Here is a 24308-nt window from a genome sequence, read left to right on the forward strand (position 1 = left end):
GTGGTGTGTATGTGTGGTGTGTGTGGGTGTGGTGTGTGTGCTGTGTGCACAAGTGGTATGCATGTGTGGTGTGTGCATCTGGTATGTGCACGTGTGTGTGTGTGGTGTGTGCATTGTGTGGTGTGTGTGCATTTGGTGTGTGTGTGGTATGTGTGATGTATGTGTGTCTACATGCTTCCTAAGCACTATTAGATTCAAGGGCTTCACAGACTGTGCGGTCTATATTGGTGCAATTCACAGCTGTATATTTACACTTAAAAACTTAAGTTACAAAATTGTATGCTTACCTGAGGGTAATAACATTTTTATATCTCAGAGCTCTGGGAAGTTGAACTGCCAATGGACCATTGTGGATGGATGCGTACAGTTTAGAGCAACATCTGGCTTCCTTACATTGCAGCTTAATGGTAAATCTATATGGGGCTACACAGAGACAAAGAGTCAGAGAGAGGGAGAGACACAGAGTCAGAGAGAGACAAACACAGAGACAGATGCAGAGAGATACAGAGAGAGAGGGAGAGACAGAGCTAGAGAGACAGAGAGAGGGAGAGACAGAAAGGGAGTCAGAGAGACAAAAACAGAGACAGATGCAGAGAGAGAGGGAGACAGACAGAGATGGAGACAGAGACAGGGAGACAGGGAGAGCTACGGAGGGTGGAGCTGCAGCATCTGGGATGCATAAGGAGATGTTGCCAGATGAAGCACACAGGGTTTGACTGTTAGTTTTTGTTGCTTTCAAATAGTTTAAATGACCAAGAAACCATAACAAAACACAGCAGAGCCAAGTGGCTGAGACAGAGCACGGACTCTGTGGGCCAGATGAGGTCTGCACAGAAGGTTCTGCCATGTAAGTACTTAACAATGACCTCAGAGACAACCTGCAACACTCAGAGCCACTCGAGACTCACAGAGCCACAAGAGACTCACAGAGCCACGTGAGACTCACAGAGCCCCACGAGACTCACAGAGCCACATGAGACTCACAGAACCACGTGAGACTCACAGAGCCACTCGAGACTCACAGAGCCACATGAGACTCACAGAACCATGTGAGACTCACAGAGCCACTCGAGACTCACAGAGCCACACGAGACTCACAGAGCCACATGAGACTCACAGAACCAAGCGAGAACAGAGACTCACTAACAGAGCCACATAGCCACACAAGAACAGAGACTCACAGAGCCACGTGAGACTCACAGAGCCACTCGAGACTCACAGAGCCAAGTGAGACTCAGAGAGCCACGCGAGACTCACAGAGCCCCACGAGACTCACAGAGCCACATGAGACTCACAGAACCAAGCGAGAACAGAGACTCACTAACAGAGCCACAGAGCCACATGAGAGACTCACTCAGAGAGCCACAAGAGACTCACAGAGCCACATGAGACTCACAGAACCACGCAAGAACAGAGACTCACTCACAGAGCCACATAGCCACACAAGAACAGAGACTCACAGAGCCACGTGAGACTCACAGAGCCACATGAGAACAGAGACTGGGAAACTGGGTTTCTAGCTCGAGTCAGCCTAGCTAAAGGTACAATCTGCTAGTGACATCTGTCCTTGCCTCTCCAATCACTGTTCCCACCAGAATGAGAGGGCTGGTGATTCACACTGGGGAAGAAGACCAGAGAGAATACACTCCCTGCACTCTGGACTTTCTGTACATTGTAATAATATTCTGGCATCAAATACAGTTAATACAACCCACGGTCTCTTAAGAGAGGATTTTAAATAAATTATCAAAAGGGATCCTCAGTCATATTTGTGTACTATTTGTTTACATATGACCTCCATTTGTAAAAGTAAGACTCAAATGAGAAGAGAAAACAAGGGAAGGTGGCTGGTCTGTGTGTTGCTAAAATGAGAACACCGGTTTTATTTATCTCTTTATCTGACAATAGTCTCCACAATGCAAGAGTTACGATGCATCAAGGTGGAGCTCTGATACTGTGTGCCCTTTCAATTGTCTCCAGAATCCAATTACAGACTGGGCAGAAGTGCACTGTAACCTCAAAGGCGTTGACGCACGTTAGCAGCTCCAGGGGCACTTTACCTGCGATGCTGCCGTCAGTTTACCAGCCGGGCGTTGCTGAGACGAGTTCACACCCCAAGGCAGGACATACCTTCTGTGAAGACACACGGCAGAGAAACCCGTACAACCGTCTTAAACCCTTGCTAGTCAATGGTTACTGAATTCGGGTCGGCCTAGTAGGATTTGAAGAATCCCTGAGTTCTATAGAAGGCCACTGGTAAACAGGCTGTGCTGGCAACACCTGGAGTTACGCGGGTCCACGGCAGGGCCTCCGACCCCTCAGCCCTTCCTACATCCCCAGCGTCATGGGTAAGTGGTCCAGGCCACCTCCTCCGAGTCCTCTGACACCTCTATGATCAGCTGGCATGACTATCCCAGCTCTGCTCAAAAACAAAATCAGCCCAGCCAATCAGATGTTCGCCTCTGGGACTTGAATTTGGAAATACGGAGCAAATGAGCAGCAAATGTTAAAGAACATGATCACATGTGTTTTGAGGAGAATTCAATCAGTATTCATGCAAAGGTTCAGCTCAAAGTGTTATTTTAAAACTACAGGCAATGTGGTACCGCATGTCATCTGTGACAGCCTGTGATATCTCTGGGGCAGCAAAAGTGCATTAGTAGAGGAAGTGACGTCTGGATGGAGGGCGGAGTTTGCTGAGTAGGGTCTGGACACTGCACCATTGTCAAGGGTTGGTTTGCCCGATGCCCCGTGGCCGTGAGTCACGTGCATCAGGGGAGCTGAGTGGAGGCAGACAGCGCTCACTGCACAAATATGCAGCTTGTCCATAAATCTAAGATTATTCTCAAGTAAAACGCTTACTTAGAAAGCCGTCCTTATCAATGAGAAGACAGGCAGGGTTCTACTGTCTTGTCTGGAGGTGAAACTTGGTTTCATCTTTGCATTTATTTTTAGTGGAAGAAAGTCCCATCATCAACACTGTATGTGACATGCGTCCAAACTTTGGAGGTACCTGAAACTATCAGGTTTTTGGTTTGCTTGCAGTTCTGACGGTCAGACTCCCAAAAGCAAAGCTGTTGAAACCCATAAGCTTCTAGACATTCTATGTTACTTTCGGTCAGTTTGGAGAGAATGGTACGGTGGCAACTGGAAGATGAAATTGCAGAACTATAACCCTCAGCCATAAACGTAGGCTATGGACACCACTAAAGCAGCCTGCTTGTTTTTAAAATAAAACTTGGGAGTCATCAGAGAAAGCATTAAAAATTTAGAAATTGGAAACGTCTAAAGCGAAGGGTAGTATTTTGTTTGTTTTTTGGCTTCTTCAACCATAAAACTGATCCTCTGAGACGCTGAGCCTCTGCATCTGAACTCCAAAGCAGTTGGCATCTGAGGAGGGCATCAGCTCTACAATATCTTAATGGCTATTTGAACTAAAGGAAAGAAATGGATTATTTATAAATTTGGAGCAAGAAATAAGCAATCTACAAGCAGAATCCTTTCCAACCATGTAGAAACCGCTAATGCCAGGACCAAGCCCTCTGCCTCTGTCCTTTGCAAACACCAGGCATGGCTTTCCCTCGATGACAGGAGAAGCCCCCCGGCGGCCCCCTCCCTGCAGAGTGTCAAAGGCATCCTTACCGGAGGAGAGCTGAACACGTAGAAGGATGGGCCCTTCAGTGCCAGGAACTTGGGTCTGCAGGTTTGAGAGGAGTCAGCTCCATGGAGTTTCTCATGTACCCACCCCATATGCACAACCTGCAGAGGGAAACCTTTGAAAATTAAAAACCAAGTCTTAATGAGGGCATTTTGTCACAGGAGTGGAGTTAAGCACCTTGAGCAAGGCGGGCCCCCCACAGGTCAGCACACCCAGAATCAGGAGGTGGAAGGGACATGGAGACTTCCCATCAGGTCAACACACCCAGAATCAGGAGGTGGGAAGGGCGTGGAGACTTCCCATCAGGTCAACACACCCAGAATCAGGAGGTGGGAGGGGCGTGGAGACTTCCCATCAGGTCAGCACACCCAGAATCAGGAGGTGGGAGGGGCATGGAGACTTCCCATCAGGTCAGCACACCCAGAATCAGGAGGTGGGAGGGGTGTGGAGACTTCCCATCAGGTCAGCACACCCAGAAGCAGGAGGTGGGAGGGGCGTGGAGATGTCCGAGTTTCCAAATCAAGTTCACACAATAGGAATGAATCACATCTTGAGTTAAAAATTCAGTTTTGCATTGGGCCAGGTTTTACATATGAGCACTTTCAGTTTTAGCCAATGGACTTCTCACTGCCTTAGAGTTGTTGGTTTCATGTATCTTTTAAGAAGACTGTACTGAAATATATTCTATTAGAAGTTAGTATTTCAGATTTTTCTATGAGGTAGTAAAAAAGCTAATTATATTTTTCATTCCTATAGTGAACACAGAAGTTGGCATATGTAAAAAAATAATTGTTACTCTTTATGGTTCAACCTCTTAACAACACTGAAATAATGATAACTGATTCTTACAAAAGGCAGTTAGTATTTTTAGCTGTATGATATAAAATCCAAACTATAAAAATCAGAATATGATTCGAAAACATTTTAATAGTAATGTGATTTAAGAATTCAGTGCATGAATTCAAACCAATATGAAGGAAAAACCCATCTTACCTAAAATTTTAATGTAACACATATTTTGTAGTAAGTGGTAGGAGTGATCTCAGTGTAGTTTTTCATTTCCTTATTCTGCTATTTAAAGGAAAACCAGCTAACATATGCTTACACAGTAAAAACTTAAAACAACATTAATTTTTAAAAATAAATTGTCACAAAGATCCCAACCACTTTACCAAATGATACTGACCCGTGAGCTATTTTTAAGTTTTATTTTACTTTAGTTCTGGGGTACATGTGCAGACCTTGCAGGATTGTTACATTGGTACACACATGCCATGGTGGTTTGCTGCATCCATCCCCCGTCACCTACATTAGGTATTTCTTCTAATGTTAACCCTCCCAAATATCCCACCCCCTGCTGTCCCTTCCCTAGCCCCCCAACCCCCGAGCTGGCCCCAGTGTGTGATGCTCCCCTCCCTGTGTCTATGTGTTCTCATTGTACAACAACCACTTATGAGTGAGAACACATGGTGTTTGGTTTTCTGTTCCTGTGTCAGTTTGCTGAGAATGATGGTTTCCAGCTCAACCCATGTCCCTGCAAAGGACATGAACTCATCCTTTTTTATGGCTGCATAGTATTCCATGGTGTATATGTGCCACATTTTCTTCGTCCGGTCTATCATTGATGGGCATTTGGGTTGGCTCCAAGTCTTTGCTATTGTAAACAGTGCCACTGTCTTCCACAATGGTTGAACTAATTTACACTCGCACCAACACTGTAAAAGTGTTCCAATTTCTCCACATGCTCTCCAGCATCTGTTGTCTCCAGATTTTTTAATGATCGCCATTCTAACTGGCATGAGATGGTATCTCAATGGGGTTTTGATTTGCATTTCTCTAATGACCAGTGATGATGAGCATTATTTCATATGTTTGTCGGCCACATAAAATATCTTCTTTTGGAAAGTGTTCATATCTTTCATCCACTTTTTGATGGGACTTTTTTTTTTTTCTTGTAAATTTATTTTAGTTCTTTGTAGATTCTGGATATTAGCCCATTGTCAGATGGGTAGCTTGCAAAAATTTTTTGCCACTCTGTTGGTTGTGAGTTCACTCTAATGATTGTTTCTTTCGCTGTGCAGAAGCTCTTAAGTTTAATTAGATCTCATTTGTCTATTTTGGCTTTTGTTGCCATTGCTTTTAATGTTTTAGTCGTGAAGTCCTTATCTATGCCTATGTCCTGAATGGTATTTCCTAGGTATTCTTCTAGGGTTTTTATAGTGTTAGGTCTTATGTTTAAATCGTTAATCCATCTGGAGTTAATTTTTGTGTAAGGTGTTAAGAAGGGTTCCAGTTTCAGCTTTCTGCACATGGCTAGCCAGTTTTCCCAACGCCATTTATTAAACAGGGAATCTTTTCCTCATTGTTTGTTTTTGTCAGGTTTGTCAAAGATCAGATGGTTGTAGACATGTGGTGTTGCTTCTGAGGCCTCTGTTCTGATTCATTGGTCTATATCTCTGTTTTGGTGCCAGTACCATGCTGTTTTGATTACTGTAGCCTTGTAGTATAGTTTGAAGCTAGGTAGCATAATGCCTCTAGCTTTATTATTTTTGCTTAGGATTGTCTTGGCTATGTGGGCTCTTTTTTGGTTCCATATGAAGTTTGAAGTTTTTTTTCCAGTTCTGTGAAGGTCATTGGTAGCTTGATGAGGATAGCATTGAATCAATAAATTACTTTGGGTCATATGGCCATTTTCACAAAATTGATTCTTCGTATCCATGAGCATGGAATGTTTCTCCATCTGTTTGTGTCCTCTCTGATTTCGTTGAGCAGTGGTTTGTAGTTCTCCTTGAAGGGTCCTTTACATCCTTCATTAGTTGTATTCCTAGGTACTTTATTCTCTTTGTAGCGATTGTGAATGGGAGTTTGCTCTTGATTCGGCTCTCTGTTTGTCCGTTATTGATGTGTAGGAATGCTTGTGATTTTTGCACATTGGTTTTGTCTCCTGAGACTTTGCTGAAGTTGCTTATCATCTTAAGGAGATTTTGGGCTGAGATGATGGGGTCTTCTAAATATACAATCATGTCATCTGCAAATACAGACAATCTGACTTTCCCTTTTCCTAACTGAATACCCATTATTTCTTTTTCTTGCCTGATTGCTCTGGCTAGAACTTCCAATACTACGTTGAATAGGAGTGGTGAGAGAGGGCACCCTTGTCTAGTGACAGTTTTCAAAGGGAATGCTTCCAGTTTTCAGTGTGATACTGGCTGTGGGTTTGTCATAAATAGATTTTATTATTTTGAGATATGTTCCATGGATACCTAGTTTACTAAGAGTTTTTTGCATAAAGGGCTGTTGAATTTTGTTGAAGGCCTTCTCTGCATCCGTTGAGATGATCATGTGGTTTTTGTCTTTGGTTCTGTTTATGTGATGGATTACATTTATAGATTTGTGTATGTTGAACCAGCCTAGCATCCCTGGGATGAAGCCTACCTGATTGTGATGGATACGCTTTGTGACATCTGTTGCATTTGCTTTGCCAGTATTTTATTGAAGATTTTTGCATTGATGTTCATCATGGATGTTGGCCTGAAATTTTCTTTTTTAGTTGTATCTCTGCCAGGTTTTGATATCAGGATGATGTTGGTCTCATAAAATGAGTTAGAAGGATTCCCTCTTTTTGTATTGACTGGCAAGCTTCTCTTTGTACGCCTGGTAGAATTAAGCTGTGAACCCGTCTGGGCCTGAACTTTTTTGGTTGATAGGCTATTAATTGCTGTTTCAACTTCAGACCTTGCTATTGGTCTATTCAGGAATTCAACTTCTTCCTGGTTTATTCTTCGGAAAGTGCAAGTGCCCAGGAATTTATCTATTTCTTCTAGATTTACTGGATTATGTGCATAGAGTTGTTTGTAATAATCTCTGTGGTAGTTTGTATTTCTGTGGAATCGGTGGTGACACCCCCTTTATCTTTTTTTTGTTTGTTTTTTTGAGACAGAGTCTCACTCTGTCACCAGGCACCAGGCTGGAGTACAGTGGTGTGATGTCAACTCACTGCAACCTCCGCCTCCCGGGTTCAAGCGATTCTCCTGCCTCAGCCTCCCGAGTAGCTGGGACTACAGTCATGCATCACCACACCCAGCTAATTTTTGTATTTTTTTTTTCAGTAGAGAGGGGGTTTTATCATGTTGGCCAGGATGGTCTCAATCTCTTGACCTTGTGATCTGCCCGCCTTGGCCTCCCAAAGTGCTGGGATTACAGGTGTGAGCCACCATGCCCGGCCCCCTTTATCATTTTTATTGCATGTAGTCTATTCTTCTCTCTTTTTCTTTTTATTAGTCTAGCTAGTGGTCTATTTATTTTATTGATCTTTTCAAAATAATAGCTCTTCGATTTATTGATTTTTTGAAGGTTCTAACCCTAACCCTAACCCTATCCCTAACCCTACCCTTATGAGGTATTAAAAGGTGAGAACCAGCTGGGACCTGGACACCCCTCAAGTGTGCATGCCCCACACACCCACAAAGTGCTCTCTGCCAGAGCCGCCCAGGTAAGCCCAGTCACAGCCAGCACGGACTCCAGGGAGGCGCATCCCATTTCCGTTATTCACTTGCGAAACCCCAGACAGTCTTTACTCTTAAGCTCAATGAAAGACTTCCTGGGAAGTCGAGATGCTGGACGACAGAATTGGATTTCTACAAACAGTATTTCTAGCAATGGGAAAGAAAATTTCTAGTAGTGTCCTACAGGGTGGGGGCGCTGTAGCCGAACTGCTGACTTCTTCATGGTTCTCAGTGTTGAAAATGAATCGCCTAATGTATTAAATGTTTTAATCTGGTCTTTCTTGACTGTTCCGGATTTACAGGGCTTTTAGAAGTAACCCAAATATTTCACTGGATCACGAACTTCCAAGTCCCTCATGGGATACGCTTGCGTCCCACGTAGGCTCAGGAACCACACTGGTGTGTGGTGTTAATGTTGTCATAACACAAGACAACTTTACTTCCCAGAGACCGTCTCCAGCAAAGCACATTTAACACTGCCAAGGCTCTCTTTCTCCATCACGAAATGGGGTGGAGTTACAGATCTCATGTGAGAATTGTGGGAATTTAACGGTGTACCGTAGGAAGCTCCTCCTAAGGCACTAGCTGGGGCAAAGGCCAAGGACATTCGGATCCTGCGAAACCCACTAAAATGTATTTACTCCTCCAGTGCCTTCTGAATTTGAAACCAAACTCACAGATTATTTAAAAAATACCCAATAGAGTTTTCCCCTTTTTTGTTTGGTTGGGTCACATAGACATATTTTTGTGGGTTATATATAACACTAGCATTTACATTATGTAAATCATAAAAATCTCCATTTAAAATGCATTTTTTCTAGCTAATTTAGCAGATGCTTGATGTTTCCATAATTAACATGAATTCAATGTGTGATTAATTCTAACTCACTACTGCACAGGTGCAGTGATTTGTACAGTTTAAGATAGGAGTCATTGGAAGCACAGTTACTAAAAACAAGTAACGGCAAACATGGCGTATTCTACACAGTCATGAAGAGAATACCATGCTGGCAGTTTGTTCCTCCAGAAAAGAGTTCACATTCCAGGAAGACCAGGCGCACGGCCCTGAGCAGGCTGCCCGGGCCACTTACGCGCACCTGAGTGCATTGCTGAAGCTCTTGAGGAGGCCGTATCGGATGAGTTTTCACAAGCAACGATGACCACGCGGCCCATATCCAAATCTTCAGGAGCAGCTGGCCGCTGGGTAATTGCAGCAGGCAAAAATAAGTTTATTGTATTTGTCAGGATGGCTAAGTGGAGGATCTTTCTTTTACTGATTAGCATCAAACTGTGGAACCCGAATTTCTACAGAATGTAGGAAATTGCTTGAGTCCTATATTATCGCAAACTCAAGAATCAGCAGCGGGCACAAGTCTGGTTTGACGCCATATTATGAGGAGTCACACCAAGATCCTTGTCAAATCACGAAGTTAGTAAGAGGCAGGGATAGAGAATAGTCACATCCAGAAAAAAGAACACAACAAAAAAACGAGGAAATGGCCTCCACATCCCCCTCTGTGTAGGGCCCTGAAGATGAGGTCTGAGATTCTTCAAAACTTGTAAAACAAATATTTCTTCTGGTGAGACATTCTAAGGGTCAAAGCCTAACTAGATTCATATGGGATAGAGAGAATTAGAGTCATGTTTTTCTCTTGCCTGTAGGGCAGGCAAACTCTGCTGGTTTTACCTCCTTCATTTTAAAATCATATGTTCACATGCTGTCAAGATTCCCCGATCTTCCTCTTTCTGTTCACGAACCACTTAATCAAACACTGCAGTTTAGATTTCACAAGGGAGAAGCTACGAATAGGAAACTGACATGAAGGAACTTAACTAAGACAGGGCTGTGACCCTCAGGAACATGTGAGCACAGAGGAGAGGTGTGTGGGTGACTGATTCCATTGCAGTACATTGGGGGTAAGTAGAAGGTGGAACATGTACATTCTTGAATCTTGGGTAAAATAGAGAACTTGGGATTCTTTTTCTAGGATGGCAGCAGCAAGCCTTCTTTCAGGAGAACCTGATCAAGAGATGGAATTACTGTCTCATTCTGATTCAGTAGGAGTTACTCTGTTTCTGAGGAGCCACAGGTACAGGTGCAATCCAAGCCCCCAGACCCAGGAGGCCCAGTGAGCTGCGCGCACACCTCCCTTCCCCAGGGCTGTGCTTTCTCCACCCTGGGCTGGGCAGGGTTGGGTTCTTCTTCTTTTCTGCATGGGGCCGACACAGTGTTTGGCACGAGGCTCAGGAGAGTTACATGCTAAGGACTGAATGAAAGCTACTGCTGGGCCAGATGGTAACAATAGACTGTCAGGAATCTGAAATATCCCTTGGATGTCAGTTTAAATCCCACATGTAATTGAGTTATGCTAGATTTAGCAAAGAAACACGTTATAGCTTTACTATTATTAGAAACATCAGATGCTTTCTGAATCTTTCTTAGGTACATGCAGTTGGTAATTTTAAGCAAAGCTAATTTTATTTTCTACATTATGAATTTTCTAATTACATGTTCTAAGAAGTGTGTATTATACTTTTAGAAACATCTTCCTGAGTGTACCACCTTAATAAAACCGAGAAGTCATAACCATTAGACCAGAGAAACATGTTTTCTGATCCCATTTCTATAAGAAAGTCCTTTTCTTTTCACCTGATCAGTCAAGATAATTAGCTAAGCACCCACCAGATGATAACATGCCGCTGCTCTTTTCCTAGAGCTAGAAAAAGCCAGAATTACCTGTGTTATTTAGGGTTTTCTGCAGTGATCAGGGATATTTGGCAATTAAGGCATCAGTATCCACCTAAATTAAAATTCAGGTTATTCAGAAATAAATGTACTTTGGAGAGCGATTGGGCTGCTTGCTGTTTGCTGGGGTGAACGTATGTCCATTTGCAATTGCCTTGGGATTATTTCCAGGTTGGTCTTTGTCCCACACAAAAGTGCTCCGGTTTGTAGGACAAACTGTTTGGTTATCGTATGCCATATGTGAGAGTCTGAAAACGTATCCATTTCTGCCTTTTGCAGCGTTCTCCTAATTCTGATTTTTATTTGTTTTTGTTTGGCAATTTCGGTGGTTGTTAAACACATTTATCTTTCCACATAAATTTTTTTCACACAAAATTCACAGTTTTCACATTAACAATTATCTCACAATTATTTGTTAATTGTTCAGAGTGAGAAAAAAATTTCTTTCTGTTTTAAAGGGCCTAATGTCTTAGATTTAAACTGCTAACGTTTGCACAAAGCACACCGCTTTCGAGAAGACATGAAACCGACCTCCGCCAAAAGTCCATCGGGAACATTAGGGACAGTTCTTCATCCGACATAATGAAGCTCCGCTCTGGGACCCATAAACGCTGCGCACTCTCATTCAGGCTCTCCACGTGCGGGCTTCACCGACTGCCACGCAGCCTCTCCACATGCGGGCTCCAAGCCTCTAAGTAAACTCCAAATGTACTACTCCAAGCCTCTAAGTAAACTCAGGGTTGTACAGAACTTTTAACAAAAAGAACCTTAAACTACCCAGTACAATTTCTTATGCTACAGATAAAGAATTTAGCCTCACGTGTGAATTTGTTAAAATTATAACACCAGACAAGGGTTTGGTTGGGGTTAGGTCCAGAGTTTGCCTTTTGCTTTGTCAAATCAGGACACCAAGATCAATGTGACACGCACAAGGTTTACTACGTGGCAGAATTTCACTGAGATGAAGCAAAAACAAGGCTGCCCACGGCCTCGGAGGTCCCCGGAAGACGGCCTTCGATGTGCTGTGTTGGGAGCTGTGCTCCTACAGGTTTTACATTTCCCTGAACCATTATTTCATCATTCTCCCTTGTGAGTTGATGATAAAGAGGATTGCATTCAGAGGAAAAATAACAAGCTTTCCTTTCCAGAGCAGCGCTCTTTCCAACATGAGAAGTAATTCCAGGACAGCTATGAAAGTCCAGCATATTCTCTGAATCCATAAACACTGCGCACTCCCATGCAGGCTCTCCACACGCGGGCTTCACGGACTGCCACGCAGGCTCTCCACGTGTTGCCTGCACCGACTGCCACGCAGGTTCTCCACGTGTGGGCTTCACCGACTGCCACGCAGGCTCTCCACGCGTGGGCTTCACCGACTGCCACGCAGGCTCTCCACGTGCGGGCTTCACCGACTGCCACGCAGGCTCTCCACACACGGGCTTCTCCACATGTGGGCTTCACTGACTGCCACGCAGGCTCTCCACGCGCGGGCTTCACTGACTGCCACGCAGGCTCTCCACGCACGGGCTTCACCGACTGCCACGCAGGCTCTCCACAAACGGGCTTTTCCACACGTGGGCTTCACCAACTGCCACGCAGGCTCTCCACGTGCGGGCTTCACCGACTGCCACACAGGCTCTCCACGCGTGGGCTTCACCGACTGCCACGCAGGCTCTCCACGCGCGGGCTTCACCGACTGCCACGCAGGCTCTCCACAAACGGGCTTTTCCACACGTGGGCTTCACCGACTGCCACGCAGGCTCTCCACGCGTGGGCTTCACCGACTGCCACGCAGGCTCTCCACGTGCGGGCTTCACCGACTGCCACGCAGGCTCTCCACACACGGGCTTCTCCACACGTGGGCTTCACCAACTGCCACGCAGGCTCTCCACGCGTGGGCTTCACCGGCTGCCACGCAGGCTCTCCACGTGCGGGCTTCACCGACTGCCATGCAGGCTCTCCACGCACGGGCTTCTCCACACGTGGGCTTCACCGACTGCCACGCAGGCTCTCCACGTGTGGGCTTCACCGACTGCCACGCAGGCTCTCCACGCGCGGGCTTCATCGACTGCCACGCAGGCTCTCCACACACGGGCTTCTCCACACGTGGGCTTCACCGACTGCCACGCAGGCTCTCCACGCATGGGCTTCACCGACTGCCACGCAGGCTCTCCACGCATGGGCTTCACTGACTGCCACGCAGGCTCTCCACGCGCGGGCTTCACCGACTGCCATGCAGGCTCTCCACACACGGGCTTCTCCACACGTGGGCTTCACCGACTGCCACGCAGGCTCTCCACGTGTGGGCTTCACCGACTGCCACGCAGGCTCTCCACGTGTGGGCTTCACCGACTGCCATGCAGGCTCTCCACTTGCGGACATCACTGCTTAGCAGCAAGGATCTGTCTGCGAGGTGAAAACCCCTCTGAGGATCGGGAGAGGTCACTGCCCTCCTGACCAACACACCGAGAAGCAGAGGCAACAGCCAACATGGAGCAATACCTGAAGCTGTGGCTCCTCCTCAGACCTGGGAAGAGTCTCGGGTTTACCTTAAAGAGGATCTCAGGAGTCATTTTGCTGACTTTGAATGTGTTAATAAAATGCAATTTCAAATGATAAATTATTCATGGAGACTATAGCAAAACATTGCCCACTGTCCACCAGCCCCGAAAAACAGATGGAGAGAAAACGCTTCCTATGTGAACTGTAGAGAGATACGTACTTTGTGGAGAAGTTTGAGAACTTTTGTTTTGAAAGCACATAGTAGGAAAGTGACATTTTATGTATAAGAATATAAAACAAATCCTATATTATTTTGAAGATTTAATCATAAAATATCTATGTAAACAAAAATAGTTGATAATAAATTTAGAATATTAAAGGAGATAAAAGTTAGATTCAGAAGAACCACTAGTGTGTCTTTTCTAATCGAGACATGCTGACTAGAGAGGATTCATTTAAAACACGGCCCTATTTCCCACTTTTTTTTTCTTTTTTTTTTTGAGACAAGAGTTTCACTCTCGTTGCCCAGGCTGGAGTGCAATGTCCCAATCTTGGCTCACCACAATCTCTGCCTCCTGGGTTCAAGCAATTCTACTGCCTCAGCCTCCCAAGTAGCTGGGATTATAGGCGCTTCCTGCCATGCCCAGCTAATTTATTTTTCTTTTTCTTTTTAGCAGAGACGGGGTTTCACCATGTTGGTCAGGCTAGTCTTGAACTCCTAATCTTGTGATTCGTCCCCTTTGGACTCTCAAAGTGCTAGGATTACACGTGCGAGCCACCACACTTGACCTTTTTTCCCCATTCTTTTAGTAAATATTTGATAGGCAGGGGACCTGGTCTTCTGAAGTCTTCCGTCATGGATTCAAATATCCTTGCTAAGCACTGTTTAAAGTTTTTTGTGCACTGTTTAAAGCAGTACACATTTTTCTCAGTTTTCTTAACTTGAGGCTACAATGCGTGCTTCCTTAAGCCCCTAAGAGGTAGAACCAGATGAATGACTATAAATAAGATACTCCCTTACATTATAAGCTAAACTGTTAGTTTACTATAAACGAAACAGAAGAATAACACAGTGGTGTGAAAGCTGATTTATCTGATATTCAAACAGCTTGACTGCAATAGATTTTTCCTAAGTACTCACAGACCTGGGAAGTGAGCAGAAAATCAGGCCTCCGAATAGCTGAGGGTGGCTACAAAGGTAGTGACCCCGAATCAGGCCTCTGTAAGGGCGCTGGGCTCCAGCTGAACAAACTGATCCTACCCACCTGCAGTAACAGCCACTGGGTCAAACCCTCCTAAGAACAAAGCTCTCCTATGAAGGATTTTATTTAAGAAAATAACATAATGCCTAACATTTCAAATTACGCGGTGTGTCATCACAAAACCCTTCTCAGCTTAAACAGTCACATCTATGTCATCGTTCAAGTCGTGACTCCTCACAAAACACAGCTGCCGGTAGAGAAGCCACCTGTACACCGGAGAGCAGAACGACTTGGGCTCTCCCCATATAAAGAGCAGTTTTGCAGAATAACAGGGAGGGCAGAGACCACCACACGCAGTCTGAAACGTGCTAACGTTTTCCAATCAACATTTCCAGATCGAATTTCAAAACAACAAAGAGATGGCTTTTTGAGGTTTGTTACACCGTGAAGCAGAAAATGCAGGTCGTACCTGGTCGGAAGCAGAGCAGCATCTGTTGGCCAACTTCATCTGTGGAGAGAAGGCAGAGGGGTCAGTGCCACGGCCACCAGCGCCAGGACGGCTCACCTGAGCGACAGCTGGAAGTCGTCAGCCAGGCTCTGTCCTGGGAAACAGGCTTCTTCCATGGCACGTTTCCTCTCTGAAAACCTAGCCAGAGGCCATACAAACCTGGCAGCAGCCAAACCTCAGCAGCACACTTCAGTTACTCTTTTTCAAATATCAGCATTTATGTGAGTGAAGTTATGGGAGAGCAGATGCTTCAACTTCAACACCTGAGAAAGTGAGGACATGATTTCTGCTCTACATGACCTGACGGCCAGTCTTCTTGTGATGGCAGTTACGGTTATCACAATTTATGTTCTTTTTTTTTTTTTTTTTGAGACAGAGTTTTGCTGTTGGTACCCGGACTGGAGTGCAATGGCACGATCTTGGCTCACCGCAACCTCCGCCTCCTGGGTTCAGGCAATTCTCCTGCCTCAGCCTCCTGAGTAGCTGGGATTACAGGCACGCACCACCATGCCCAGCTAATTTTTTTGTATTTTTAGTAGAGACGGGGTTTCACCATGTTGACAAGGATAGTGTCAATCTCTTGACCTCGATCCACCTGCCTCGGCCTCCCAAAGTGCTGGGATTACAGGCATGAGCCCCCGTGCCCGGCCAATATATTCCTTTTTTTTAGTTCTCCCAATGCCCTACAGAGGTAGATGCTGTTTTCCCAAATTTCACCAGTGAGGAAGTGGAGGTGCAGCATCATAACCCCCACAGCCACAGCCACAGCCAGGAGGCGGCTCGGAGCCCACATTTCCATTCTGAAGTGTTGGGGCGTCTGACTTCTCTGCTCTGCCTATGAGGGGTGATGTGTAAAACGACACAGGACTGAAGGGCCCTCCTTGTCACAAGCATTTCTGCAACTGTGAGTCCAGCAGCACCTTCTCCCCTTTCATTTCCTTCAGATCACTTTGGAATTTAAAGCGTCGTGTCTGAAAAGCACAGTCTTAGGAAGGTGCTGGTGCTTCCATGATGGTTACAGAAAGGAAACCCCCGGGGTCTTCAGGGAGGAATCTCACACATTGCTGCTTCCCACAGTGTTCTAATTTGCCGGTTAGGTTAACATCTGTTTAGCAGCCACAGGAAGAAGGGAGGTTGCAAGGGAGAGGTGGGGTGGTGGGTGGGGCCGGGCAGGGCGGGTCCGCTGCAGGGCGGGCCATGCCTGGTCAGTCTGCAAGCTGGACCCAGCCTCTGCAGCCTCCAGCTGTGCCTGAACGAGCAGGAATCGGGGTGCAATTACAGGGCAAGTCAGCTGGGAGGGAACAAGGACAGCAAGGCCGGTCCAGGGACCCTCTAGGCAGGGCCAGTCCTGCCACCATCTCCGGGGCTGTGGCCATGGCTCCAGGTCCGTGTCCAGACACCCACCAGTCCAGGGAACGCCCATGCCTTTGGGTCATCGCTCCCACCCCAGCTCTTTTCATTTCATTTAGTTTTAAAACGTCCTGTTGACTTTTAATATCAAACATATCACTTATGGAGGACAGAACATGTTTTCTTTTCTGGGGGACTGCAGTACAAATTTAAGAAGTGATGTTTTTGCTCAATTATGCTTTTTTCTGAATCTTCATAATGTTTTGAGGAATTATACTTTTAACCCAATTAGGTTCCCCCAACTCAAAATGTCACTTTGCATCAATGCACTTGGGTAAAATATAAAATTATGACACACAGCTATTTGTGCATGAAGAGAAAGAGAGAGGAAGGGAGGGAAAGATGGAGGCAGAGGGGGAGGAGGAAGACAAAACCAGGAGGGAAATTCCCAGCTCCGGGACAGCCACACTCTGATTTGGAAACTTTCGCACTGCTTGATTTTTAATATATTTGGTCAGATTTGACACACTGAAACAAGTACATGTTTTTCTGTCTAGGGTCAATCATAAATCCTCAGAAATAAGATGTCTCAATTACTTTTCATGCACGAATGAGCAGCAGCAGAGACTCAGAAACATAGTGCTCACGTTCTGAAGCGTCAGCTCCCTGATGTTGGCCGAGACCGCCCGCAGCCAGTCGGCGCCGTCCTGGGCCGTGTAAAACTGGAGGATCCCAGAACTGACTCCGTCCAGAGCGAGCACCTCAAATGCATTCCACCTGGGGAGAAAGAGAGCTGTCCAGGAGGCCCGTGGCGAGGGGAAAGCAGCAGGTTCACCTCCGTCAGCTTCAAGGGGTTACGCAGCAGGGCTCTCCTAGACCAGGACACGGGGTGACGGAGGGGAGAGGGCCCACCTCCGTCAGCTTCAAGGGGCAACTCAGCAGGGCTCTCCCTGGACCAGGACACGGGGTGACCAAGGGGAGCGGGCCCACCTCCGTCAGCCTCAAGGGGCAACTCAGCAGGGCTCTCCTAGACCAGGACACGGGGTGACCGAGGGGAGTGGGCCCACTTCTGTCAGCTTCAAGCGGCAACTCAGCAGGGCTCTCCCTAGACCAGGACACGGGGTGACCAAGGGGAGTGGGCCCACCTCCGTCAGCTTCAAGGGGCTACACAGCAGGGCTCTCCTAGACCAGGACACGGGGTGACCGAGGGGAGTGGGCCCACTTCTGTCAGCTTCAAGCGGCTACACAGCAGGGCTCTCCCCGGACCAGGACACGGGGCAACTGCACCACCCTCTAAGGTGCCTCTGTACAGCCAGCAGGCTCACTGAGACCACAGCCAAACCTCCAATTCCCTTAGGAACTACTTCTAATTTGAAGAAATATGAAAAGCAATTCATCAGGGAAAGAATGCTGCTTCTGAAATTTTGGAGTTATTGTCTCCAGAATCCTTAGTGGTAGTTCTTTCAAAGACTCTTTTGATGGAGCATTTCAAACTCCTGATGGGGAGGCTGGAGCAGCCCAGGTGCCCTCCACACTCATCATCCACCGTTCTCTAGTATTATACGTGCTTCCGATTGACGGAGGAGCTTCGGGGTCCCCTTCCATTGCTCCGTGACACTCAGCTGGCTGAGAACCCAATTATGGCAAATTATCAACAAGAGCAAACCAACTCTCTCCAGCTGAGAAGCTCTTCCCGTCATGCAACATCTCTTAAAAACGTACTTTACATACACTGATTTGCAAAAGAGAAGTGTCTTGTACACTTCTGTGCATTTTTTCTTAAGAAAATAGAGCATATTGGCTGGGTGTGGTTACTCACGCCTGTCATCCCAGCACTTTGGAAGACTGAGATGGGTGGATCGCTTGAGGTCAGGAGTTTGAGACCAGCCTGGCCAACATGGTGAAATACCATCTCTACTAAAAATACAAAATTTAGTTGGGCAAGGTGGCGTATGCCTGTAGTCCCAGCTACTCGGGAGGCTGGAGCATGAGCATTGTCCAAACCAGGGAGGTGGAGGTTGCAGTGAGCTGAGATCATGCCACTGTACTCCAGCCTGGGCAACAGAGTGAGACCCTATCTCAAAAAAAAAAAAAAAAAAAAGAGAGAGAGAGAGAGAGAAGAAATAAAAATAAAAAAAAAAAGAATGCTTATCAATTTATAAGACCCTAAGACCTCTATGGTCTCAAGCAGCTAAGTGAAGATAAAATCCAGAACAAAACAAAACAGAGCAAACACATTTCTTAAAAAGTCCTCACTAAATGGTGGTTCACTCATGTTTCAAATATGGGCGCCGTCGCTGCTTTCTTAGGCAAGGAGGCGTGTGTAGGAGGAGGCGTGTGTAGGAGGAGGGGTGTGTAGGAGGCGTGTGGAGGAGGAGGCGTGTGGAGGAGGAGGCGTGTGGAGGAGGAGGGGTGTGGAGGAGGAGGGGTGTGGAGGAGGAGGGGTGTGGAGGAGGAGGGGTGTGGAGGAGGAGGGGTGTGGAGGAGGAGGCGTGTGTAGGAGGAGGCGTGTGTAGGAGGAGGAGGGGTGTGGAGGAGGAGGGGTGTGGAGGAGGAGGGGTGTGTAGGAGGCGTGTGGAGGAGGAGGCGTGTGGAGGAGGAGGCGTGTGGAGGAGGAGGGGTGTGGAGGAGGAGGGGTGTGGAGGAGGAGGGGTGTGGAGGAGGAGGGGCGTGGAGGAGGGGTGTGGAGGAGGAGGGGTGTGGAAGAGGAGGGGTGTGGAGGAGGAGGCGTGTGGAGGAGGAGGAGGGGTGTGGAGGAGGAGGGGTGTGGAGGAGGGGTGTGGAGGAGGAGGGGTGTGGAGGAGGAGGCGTGTGGAGGAGGAGGCGTGTGGAGGAGGAGGAGGGGAGTGGAGGAGGAGGCGTGTGGAGGAGGGGTGTGGAGGAGGAGGGGCGTGGAGGAGGAGGCGTGTGGAGGAGGGGTGTGGAGGAGGGGTGTGGAGGAGGAGGGGTGTGGAGGAGGAGGGGCGTGGAGGAGGAGGGGCGTGGAGGAGGAGGCGTGTGGAGGAGGAGGGGTGTGGAGGAGGAGGCGTGTGGAGGAGGAGGGGCGTGGAGGAGGAGGGGCGTGGAGGAGGAGGGGTGTGGAGGAGGAGGCGTGTGGAGGAGGAGGGGTGTGGAGGAGGAGGGGCGTGGAGGAGGAGGGGCGTGGAGGAGGAGGCGTGTGGAGGAGGAGGGGCGTGGAGGAGGAGGGGCGTGGAGGAGGAGGGGCGTGGAGGAGGAGGCGTGTGGAGGAGGAGGGGTGTGGAGGAGGAGGGGTGTGGAGGAGGAGGGGTGTGGAGGAGGAGGCGTGTGGAGGAGGAGGGGTGTGGAGGAGGAGGGGTGTGGAGGAGGAGGCGTGTGGAGGAGGAGGGGCGTGGAGGAGGAGGGGCGTGGAGGAGGAGGCGTGTGGAGGAGGAGGGGTGTGGAGGAGGAGGGGTGTGGAGGAGGAGGCGTGTGGAGGAGGAGGGGTGTGGAGGAGGAGGGGTGTGGAGGAGGAGGGGCGTGGAGGAGGAGGGGCGTGGAGGAGGAGGCGTGTGGAGGAGGAGGCGTGTGGAGGAGGAGGCGTGTGGAGGAGGAGGGGCGTGGAGGAGGAGGGGCGTGGAGGAGGAGGGGCGTGGAGGAGGAGGGGTGTGTAGGAGGCGTGTGGAGGAGGAGGGGCGTGGAGGAGGGGGGGCGTGGAGGAGGGGGGGCGTGGAGGAGGAGGCGCGTGGAGGAGGAGGGGCGTGGAGGAGGAGGGGCGTGGAGGAGGAGGCGCGTGGAGGAGGAGGCGCGTGGAGGAGGAGGGGCGTGGAGGAGGGCGTGGAGGAGGAGGGGCGTGGAGGAGGAGGGGCGTGGAGGAGGAGGGGCGTGGAGGAGGAGGGGCGTGGAGGAGGAGGCGTGTGGAGGAGGAGGGGCGTGGAGGAGGGGGGGCGTGGAGGAGGGGGGCGTGGAGGAGGAGGCGCGTGGAGGAGGAGGGGCGTGTAGGAGGAGGGGCGTGGAGGAGGAGGCGCGTGGAGGAGGAGGCGCGTGGAGGAGGAGGGGCGTGGAGGAGGGGCGTGGAGGAGGAGGGGCGTGGAGGAGGAGGGGCGTGGAGGAGGAGGGGCGTGGAGGAGGAGGGGCGTGGAGGAGGAGGCGCGTGGAGGAGGAGGGGCGTGGAGGAGGGGGGGCGTGGAGGAGGGGGGGCGTGGAGGAGGAGGCGCGTGGAGGAGGAGGCGCGTGGAGGAGGAGGGGCGTGGAGGAGGGGCGTGGAGGAGGAGGGGCGTGGAGGAGGAGGGGGCGTGGAGGAGGGGGCGTGGAGGAGGAGGGGGCGTGGAGGAGGGGGGAGGCGTGGAGGAGGGGGGAGGCGTGTGGAGGAGGGGGGAGGCGTGTGGAGGAGGGGGGAGGCGTGTGGAGGAGGGGGGAGGCGCGTGGAGGAGGAGGCGCGTGTGGAGGAGGAGGCGCGTGGAGGAGGAGGCGCGTGGAGGAGGAGGGGCGTGGAGGAGGAGGGGCGTGGAGGAGGAGGGGCGTGGAGGAGGAGGGGCGTGGAGGAGGAGGGGCGTGTGGAGGAGGAGGGGCGTGTGGAGGAGGAGGGGCGTGGAGGAGGGGGGGGCGTGGAGGAGGGGGGGGCGTGGAGGAGGGGGGGCGTGGAGGAGGGGGGGCGTGGAGGAGGGGGGGCGTGGAGGAGGGGGGGCGTGGAGGAGGGGGGGCGTGGAGGAGGAGGGGCGTGGAGGAGGGGGGGCGTGGAGGAGGGGGGGCGTGGAGGGGGGGGCGTGGAGGAGGGGGGGCGTGGAGGAGGAGGGGCGTGGAGGAGGAGGGGCGTGGAGGAGGAGGGGCGTGGAGGAGGAGGGGCGTGGAGGAGGAGGGGCGTGGAGGAGGAGGGGCGTGGAGGAGGAGGCGCGTGGAGGAGGAGGCGTGTGGAGGAGGAGGGGGAGGAAACAGAGATGGTATCACACGGTTCTGCATAGTTTTGGGCCACATGTATCAGACGAGAGTTTGCTACTTTATAAATCATTCTTTTTAAAAGCAGGCACCCCTGACTAGGGCCATTCTCATCCTAATGGGCGTTTCTTGAACCAGAACGTGAGGTTTATTTACTTACATCGGACATTATACCTGATGGTGATGAAGAAGATACCGTGACTTCGCAAGAGGGCAGAGGTGAAGGTGGAGGTGAAGGTGGAGCCACAGAGGGGAAGAAGCCGAGAAAGCAGGTCCCCCTCGAGGGGAGGGGCAGGCAGCTCCGCCCCCGCCTTCCAGAGCCTTCCTCATCACCTTTTCTCCTGGTCTTCCCTGTGAGCACCTGAACCTCAGGATCTATCGCTTCCCTCAGGGCTTTGATCCCTGGGTTTCCGCTCTAATAAATTAGTCTTACACTTTAAAATGCTGGGAGACGATTTTAGGCACATTGTGCAACATTTCACATGAACTAGGTGCTTGTTACATGTGGAGACTGATACCTCTACTTTCGTCCGGGTATCCATTAATTCTCGTTAAAGTAAGTGCCAGCCAAAAATGGGCTCACTGCCGTCAGCTCTCCTTTGCTCATGTTAACCGGTGTGACATACATGAGGCAAGGCTGACCTTAGTCTCCTGGTAAATAAACAGCTGGGTCAAGTAGATCGTTAGGGACAGCAGCCACGCCCCCTGGCTCCCCACATGTACAGGTTGGAGACTATCATTTTCAGGCACATTTCACACGGGGCTACAGGACACACACAGCACACAACTCAGCAGTGAACACCGTGGTGAACAGTCTTGTATATAATACCCTTGGCCAACCAACTCTCAAACCAAAAACAGACTTTAGAAGAATCCTCAAGAGGTCCCTGTGTCCCACCCTCTCGTGTTCCCATCTCAGAGCTCTATGCTATTATTCTTTCAGAAGAGCCTGTTCTTCTCCAAAGGCCTGGGGAGGAGCAGGAGGTGGGGCCAATGTGGGCCACAGGCAGCTTTGCCTGGAGCCAGCAGGACTAGGGTGGGGCCTGCAGGGACCCCGGGGGTGGCATCGGGTGGGGGGGGTCCCACTTCTCATGAATCAGGGAGGCCCGGTGGGGCCTGCAGGGACCCAGGGGCACTATGAGGCAGGGGTCCCTACCTCTCATTAAGCAAGGAAGTCTGGTCGAATGTGTGAGGGTGTGTGAAGGACACGCATGGTCCCTGCTTGGCTCCAGCTCACAGGTGTTGAAGACTCTTCTCAGGGAGTTGGCATTTCCTGATTCTCGGAGTTGGCGACATATACACCAAATGCATGGGAGACAACACTGGCGCTCTCAGTATGTTCAGTGCTGTGGTCATCCTGTAAAGCCCGTGGTGAGAAGGAATCCGAGTCCTGAGTCCTGACTCGCTCTGCCTTCACATGTTTGCAGTGTCACTGATGTAGTGGGAATAAGATGTGGGGAAGAGACGGGGGACCCAGGCTCCATGAGGGACCCTTCGTCACTGCTGTGGTCTTGGGAGAGACCATCAGCTTTGCCACCTGAGGCAGTGAATGTGCTTCCCTGAGGCTCACAGCCCCGCGGCCACACAGGAGGAGCAGACAGAAGAGAGAGGCACCTGCAGTCCAGGCACGTTCGTGCCTTAGCTGCACGAGGCAGGCTGGATGTCTGACCTTTGAGCTCAGCTTCTCTTGCCCTTATGATGGGCTTCAAATGCCGACTACACCACGAAACAGAAATACTGAGAGAAACAGATGGGATAAGCTAAACAAAGTTATTTGTAAGCCCATAAGTACCAATAAACACTACTAGTCTGCAATTTGCCAAAAAAAGCAATAAAAATTAAATATGAAGTGAACAGAACTACCAAAGATGTTGACGGCTGATACTAACATGTTAATAAAATGGGAAAAGGAAGTTCACAGCTGGGCCTATTGTTGGTTCACTGTTGGCTTATTGCTACAGAAGCCAGTTAACCAGTGTAAATCATGCAATCGGCTTTCGTGCTGGGTGCAAGATCAGGACGGCACGGCAGCTCTGGGCCTTTGTTTCCCCAAGTTTCACAGGCAGGGCATTCAGGCCTCCCACCCTGCTCTGTGGCTCAAGGATGGAACGTGGCCTCTCTACCCACGCCATGCATGGAACCTGGCCTCTACCCACGCCATGCATGGAACCTGGCCTCTCTACCCACCTCACAGATGGAACCTGGCCTCTACCCACGCCATGCATGGAACCTGGCCTCTCTACCCACCTCACACATGGAAACTGGGCTCTCTACCAACCTCATGGACAGAACCTGGGCTCTCTACCCATCTCATGGACAGAACCTGGGCTCTCTGCCCACTCCACGCATGGAACCTGGCCTCTCTACCTGCCTCATGCGGGCTGCTCTGGGCCTTTGTTACCCCGGAGTTTCACACACCCCACCCTGCGGCTCACAGATGGAACTGGCCTCTCTACCCACCTGATGGTGGCTGCTCAGGCTTTTTAGAACGGTGTTCATGTGGCCACGGTCATTGTCAGAGCTAAAGTTCACAGAGCATCTGCTGCTCAGGAGCTGACCTGCTCTTTGAGGGCCGTGCATGAGACTGTAGGAAGCTGCCATAAGCAAAGCTACACCAAGTGACTGCAGAGTGCTCGGCACCCTGGGGTTACCCAGGAAGAACCTGAGTGGCTCCCAGACACTTGCCGTCCGCAGGGAAGTCAAGCACTGCCCATGCCCACACTTTGGAAAAGTCTACCCTCCTCCCAGCGTTTCCTTGTGTGCTTTAGAGAAGTTTTGAATTCCAAAGAGAAAACTGAAAGTAGAGTTTCATACTCTAGGAAGTGAATCAATTCACAGTTTTTGGCTAACAGAAATGCACGTATTCTAATAAAGTTCAGAGCAGACGTGGTAATGTGTCAGGACGTTAGGAACTGACGCTCAGAGCTCGGGCCTGCACCTCCCGTGGAGGACGGGACTGCGGGCT

General features: G+C 49.6%; 1 protein-coding gene across 1 annotated transcript in view; it reads right to left on the reverse strand.

Annotated features, from left to right (window-relative positions):
* SNTG2 (syntrophin gamma 2) overlaps positions 1-24308 on the reverse strand; it is a 351728-nt gene that overhangs the window by 82371 nt on the left and 245049 nt on the right. The window contains exons 10-12 of the mRNA XM_054245265.2: positions 17119-17248; positions 15083-15121; positions 3643-3759 (exon numbers count right to left, since the gene is read on the reverse strand). Of these exons, the coding sequence (XP_054101240.2) occupies positions 3643-3759; positions 15083-15121; positions 17119-17248 (286 nt within the window). The remainder of the gene's footprint in view (positions 1-3642; positions 3760-15082; positions 15122-17118; positions 17249-24308) is intronic.

This window comes from Callithrix jacchus, chromosome 14, assembly GCF_049354715.1.
Source record: "Callithrix jacchus isolate 240 chromosome 14, calJac240_pri, whole genome shotgun sequence".
NCBI classification, from domain to species: Eukaryota; Metazoa; Chordata; class Mammalia; order Primates; family Cebidae; genus Callithrix; species Callithrix jacchus.